General features: G+C 50.7%; 1 protein-coding gene across 1 annotated transcript in view; it reads left to right on the plus strand.

Moving 5' to 3' along the window:
• The window catches only part of TNIK (TRAF2 and NCK interacting kinase), a gene marked incomplete at its 5' end in the record, with an annotated part of 74660 nt that overhangs the window by 63410 nt on the left and 5341 nt on the right, over positions 1-5909 (plus strand). The window contains 5 exons of the mRNA XM_008936123.1: positions 584-698; positions 1286-1456; positions 1742-1885; positions 4394-4528; positions 4783-4883. Coding sequence (XP_008934371.1) covers positions 584-698; positions 1286-1456; positions 1742-1885; positions 4394-4528; positions 4783-4883 — 666 coding nt within the window. The remainder of the gene's footprint in view (positions 1-583; positions 699-1285; positions 1457-1741; positions 1886-4393; positions 4529-4782; positions 4884-5909) is intronic.

Here is a 5909-nt window from a genome sequence, read left to right on the forward strand (position 1 = left end):
CAAATAGATTTTTGTGACCTGCTGAAAGAAAACCTTTGCTCGGATGGTGCTAGTCTGGCTTGGGCACAGGGAAATCACCAGTCACACCCATTCCAGATCACTGAATTGTTCTGGTGGTCACTGGTCCATGTCGGCTGCCCCACGCCAGGGCGTTCCAGGGGCTCCCAGCACTATCCTGCCAGCCTGGGCTGCCCGTTGGGAGTGTGGGAGAAGCTAACCCTCACCTGCTGACATCCCAGAAGGGGCTTTTTAAGGCAGGTGTGTCACTTGCAGAGAAGTTGGGTTTTCCCTGCACTGATCCTGGCTCTGGCCCTGCAGCTTCTCCGCTAGTGGGTCTCTGGGCTGGGCTGTGCTGCTGCCCGCGGGAGGAGAGCAGAGCTGGGCCCTGCTCTCTCGTTTTCTGTTGCTCCTGGGCACCCAGAAATCCTTTTTAATGGTTTTTCCTGATTGTTTATGGGGGAGGAGGAGCAGATACCCACAGAGGGCTCCGCAGGTGCAGGTGCTCTGTCCGCTGATTAGGAAGTCTTACAAAATTATTGTTACTTCTCTGCTCTGAGATCTCTCTTTGCCGTTTCTATTCCAGTATGGTATGGGAAGTAGCACCAAAGCCTCTTTCACTCCCTTTGTGGACACCAGAGTGTATCAGACCTCACCTACTGATGAAGATGAAGATGAGGACGAAGAGTCATCTGCTACTGGTAGGAGGCAATGTGGCCTGTTTGAGAGGGGAGAGCCTCATGGAAAACAGTTTGTGGAGTCTGAATAATTCCACTGATCCTCTTCCATATTTCATTTACTCTTGTCCAAACATTGCTGATGGCTGCAGCCTTGTGCTCTCCAGTTTCCATCCAACTTCTCCTCCTCTACCAGTGAAATTCCACCAGAAGGGTCTGGGAGAAAGCAGAGAGCAGCAGAAATCCACCCACCCGTCTGCTTGGGCAGCCAGGAGAAATGGTCCTGGCAGGACTGGGAGGTGGTGATAGCTCCAGAGAGCTGGCAGTTGCTCTGGAGTCATTTAAAATGGCTGGACGGGGTCGGGTGGGCAGCAAATTGCTCTGGGCAGCTCAGCATGCAGGGTCAGAGGTCTGGGGCTGTCACCTACTGATGGGTTTGGTGACGATTCCAACCCACACGAAAATTCTGATGATCCCTCTCCAAACTGGTCATTTGTATATGCAAAGGCATAGTGATGCCTCCCCGTCAGTACATCAACCAAGCATTGGCCCAAAAAGGAGGTGACAGAAGAGTTAATCCGTCCCACCTCTCTTGTTGTGTTTCATGCAAGCCCTGTTCACCAGCGAGCTGCTCAGACAGGAGCAGGCCAAGCTGAACGAAGCCCGGAAGATCTCTGTGGTGAACGTCAATCCCACCAACATCCGTCCCCACAGCGACACCCCGGAGATCCGGAAGTACAAGAAGCGTTTCAACTCAGAGATACTCTGTGCTGCTTTGTGGGGTAAGCCCCGAGCACGCCCTGTACCCCACAGAGCTTGAAACACAAATGTGTCATCACAGAGCTGAGCCCCTGCCCCTGGTTGTCCCCTTCTCCATCCCGGGCGAGGCCAATGTCCCCGAGTCCCTGCACTGGGTGTCCCACCATGAAGAATGACTCTTCATGTTCCTGGGAAGGTCACAGCCGTAGCTGCGATTGGTCACTCTCGTGGTGGCTCAGAGCCAAGCTTGGGGTGTTGTCCGTGGGAGCAGCCATGGCTCCTGGTGCCCATTGACCTCTGCTCTTCAGGTGTGAATCTGCTGGTGGGCACAGAAAATGGCCTGATGCTGCTGGATCGGAGTGGGCAAGGGAAGGTCTACAACCTCATCAACAGACGGCGATTTCAACAGATGGACGTGCTCGAGGGCCTTAATGTCCTCGTGACAATATCAGGTACCCCTCATGCTCTCACCCCAACACTCACCTTCTCGGCCAGGTGCCCCAAACGGTTCCAGCTCGGACAAAACCTCCCCACTGGTGTCTGAGGGAAGCTCCCAGGGAAGCTGGAGGTGGTTTATTCTGGAATCAAAGTCATTAGATCTGGGAGAATGCCTCCAAGGCCAGTTTGCTCCCATTACCTGCTAGATTCACTTCACCTGCAATGTCCCATCCTCCTTTAATGTGGAAGGGAAGGTGCAGGCTGCAGGTGGGATGTGGGCAGACACCCCACCAAGGCAGGTAGTCACAGCTTGAGGGGGCGGCAAGCTCTGCTTTTGGGTCTGTCTCTAACCATGAACCTTGGCTTCAGGGCTCCAGCTCAGACCGTGGCTGTGCTTGGCGGTGCTCTGAGCATCGTGTGGGCCACAGGCTTGTTACTGTCCCCAGGTTCAACCGGGAGCTCTGGAGCTCTCAAATCAGGCTTATGAGGTGGAAAAAAAAAAAAAAAAAAGGCAGAAACTGTATCCCAGTCTCAAAGGAGAGTATCCAGCATCTGCCCTTCAGAGCAGCCCTGCGAAGCACAGAGGTGGTGGAGCCAGGACAGAGCCTTCTCCTGCCTATACCTGCCCCACAAAACTCCTGGAGGTCAGCAAGAGAAATGCTTGCTAGGAAAACAGCTTGATATCATCCTCTTGTTTGCTTTCTTGTTGTTTAACACCTGCATGGGCTCACTCTACATTCACCTACAGATTCCTGCTCCCTCCATACAGGTAGAATCACAGAATGGTTTTGGTTGGAAGAGACCTTAAAGATAATCTAGTTCCAACCCCCTTCCCTAGGCAGGGACACCTCCCACTAGACCAGGTTATTTAAAGCCCCATCCAACCTGGCCTTGAAAACTTTGAGGGATGGGGCATCCATACCTTCCCTGGGTAACCTGTTCCAGTGTTTCACCATCCTCCCAGTGATGAATGTCTTCCTTACATCTAATCCAAATCTCCCCTCTTCCAGGTTAAAGCCATTACAACTCCCTGTAAAAAGTCCCTCCTGTCTGTTCTGTGAGCTCCCCCTTAGGTACTGAAAGGCTGCTGTAATGACTCCCTAGAGCCTTCTCTTCTCCAGGCCCCACAGCAGACAGGTTCCAGCCCCCTGATCATCTTTGTGGCCTCCTCTGGACCCACTCCAGCTGATTCATGTCTTTCTTGCACTGGGGACCCTAGAACTGGATGCAGTACTCCAGGTGGGGTCTTCAAAGAGCAGAGTATTGGGGGAGAAATATCTCCCTCAACCTGCTGCTCCTGCTTCTTTTGGTGCAGCCCAGGATACAATTGGATTCCTGGGTTGTAAGCACACATTGCTGGCTCACGTTGAGCTTCTCATCAACCAACACCCTCAAGTCCTTTTCAACAGGGCTGCTCTCAATCCACTCATCACCCAGGCTGTATTTGTGCTTGGCATTGCCTCAGCCCATGCTCTGGATCTTGCACTTGGCTTTGTTGAACTTGATGAGCTTCACACGGGCTCACTTCTCGAGTCTGTAGAGGTCCCTCTGGATGATATCCCTTCCTTCCAGTGTGTTGACTGCACCACACAGCTTGGTGTCAGCAGCAAACATGCTGAGGGTGCCCCCGTCCATGCCACCACAAAGATGTTACCTAGCACCAGTGCCGTTACAGACCCCTGGGGAACACCACTCATCACTGGTCTCCACTCGGACATGGAGACATCGACTGCAGTTCTGAGGGTGACCATCCAGCCGACTCCTTACCCACCAGTAAGACAGAGCTCTCCACAACTGCTGTTTCATCTTGTACCTTGGTCTGCGGCTCCCCTGTGGTTAGAGCTGTAGGGCTGAGGGCTGTAGTACAGCTGGAAGGTGATGGGGAGGTTGCCCTGAGAGTGAGCCCTGGGGACCTGTGGAAGCCCGTGAGCAGACGGAGCCCCTCATTTCTGGTTTGGGTCCTGTCCCACCTGTGTCCTGTCCCCGTAGCAGGGGGTTTGTAGCCAGGTCTGAGGTGGGTGTGCAGTGCAGAAGTTGGGCAGCCCCTCAGTGTTGCAGAGCCCAGCACTGGGCTCGTTGGCAAACAGCAGTGCCTGTCACAGCCCACGGGGCTCCTGCCTCAGCCCCAGGGTGCAGTTCAGGTTGTATGAAGGAGAAGGGAGGAGAGAAACCAGGTAGCCGAGTGGTCGGGTAAGCCCTGAGCTGTAAGAAAGCTTGGTCACGGCCCTGCTGTGCCTGACCCCAAGAACACTGATTTATGGGAAAAGGAGCATTTCCAGCCTATGGGAAGCATGGTGGATACTCCTCCAGTATCCACCTGCAGTCTGGGAGACAGAGGTCCAGGCTCTGCTTTCCAAGGGAAAAAAGAAACAAAATAGCAACACAACTAAGTCACTGTTTTCAACTTCATTGTGAAACAAACTTGAATTTTATCACCTTGTGAGGGAAAACAAGCCCTGAAATCTCAAGATTCCCCATGCAGGCTTGCTGTGCTCTGACAGGGCCGTTCCCTTTCCCGACAGGAAAGAAGAACAAGCTGCGTGTGTACTATCTCTCCTGGCTGAGAAACAGGATTTTACACAACGACCCTGAAGTGGAGAAAAAGCAGGGCTGGATCACAGTCGGGGACCTGGAGGGATGCATCCACTACAAAGTTGGTGAGTGGCCTCTCTGGAAAAAAATGTCTGAAGAAATGCACTTTTCTTCTCTAGTCTTACATCTGACCTGACAATTTTATGGATAGATCATAGCCACAAATAAATTTGGAATTCATCTGTATGTCTTAGGTGGACACTTTACCAAATGAGAACTAACAAAGAGACAGCCTGAGGAGCTGTTGCTGGAGATGAGCTGTTCAGTCTTGTTGGAAAGAAAGAGAATGTTTTTAAACTTGGTGTTATTTTCATTTTAGTGAAATATGAAAGAATCAAGTTCTTGGTGATTGCCTTAAAGAATGCTGTTGAGATCTATGCTTGGGCTCCTAAACCATATCACAAGTTCATGGCATTTAAGGTATGTTTATCTTTTAATCAGTATACACTCAGGAGTTGTAAATGCACAAGATTTCTATACTAGACAGAGCAGAAAAGCATCTTGCTCCTGTAGCTGAACTCCTGGGGGTGCCTGGCAGGCGTGGGAGGTGGGACCTTCCAGCTGTAGAGGTGGGATATGTTCTGCTTGTGGCTAACAAAGAAGTGTTAATATTAGCTTTCACTGCCAGGCTTTACTCAGGGTGTTTACAGAGAGCTGACCAAATGTCCATGAGTATAATTAAGTTGGAGTTTGGGGGGAGGGATTTTTTTTGTGGGTTGGGTTTTTTTTGTTTTTTTTTTTTTGGTTGTTTTTTTGTTGTTGTTGTTGTTGTTGTTGTTGTTGTTTTGTTTTGTTTTGTTTTTTTTAACATCTTACTAGTTTTTCATATATGGTATGAAATCAAGATGGTATTATTTTCCATTTCCATTTTGCAAGGTTCTCTCCCCTTCTGTTTCAAGACAGAAAGTCCAGGAAAATGACCCCCTGTTTCTCTCTTTTTTTTCTCTCTTTTCATCTACCTCAGTTTCCTTCAGTGAGACCTTTTTCCTCTATAACCTGCCAACGGGTATTTTGTACTTAGTCCTTTAAAGCACTTCTCATCCCTGGCTCTGTGCAGATAAGTCACAAGGGGCTATGCCTTCTGGAGACATTCATGCTGAGTAATCTCCTTCCAGCACAAATGGGCTTTTCCACTATTAGGTCACATTTGAGGTTTTTTTTCTGAACAAAAGCCAGAATAAATGGGCTGAGGGACATAGAGAGCTCAGCAGCACTGTGTCCTGGGGTCCAGTCTCGGTGGGCTCTGGTGAGGATGCTGATCAGTGTTCCTGGTGCTGCTTCTCCAGTCTGGGGGGTGCTGAGCATCCTTTCCTTGCCTTAGCAGCAGGGATCTGTTGGTAGAGTGGGAAATACCACCCACTGATTTTCCCTGTCAGGACTCGGAGTGGTCCTTGCACAGAGCCCCTGGAGCCCTTTACTCTCCCTGGGGGTGTTTCACCTTCCTGC

Source organism: Merops nubicus, unplaced genomic scaffold, assembly GCF_000691845.1.
Source record: "Merops nubicus isolate BGI_N331 unplaced genomic scaffold, ASM69184v1 scaffold3442, whole genome shotgun sequence".
Taxonomy (NCBI): domain Eukaryota; kingdom Metazoa; phylum Chordata; class Aves; order Coraciiformes; family Meropidae; genus Merops; species Merops nubicus.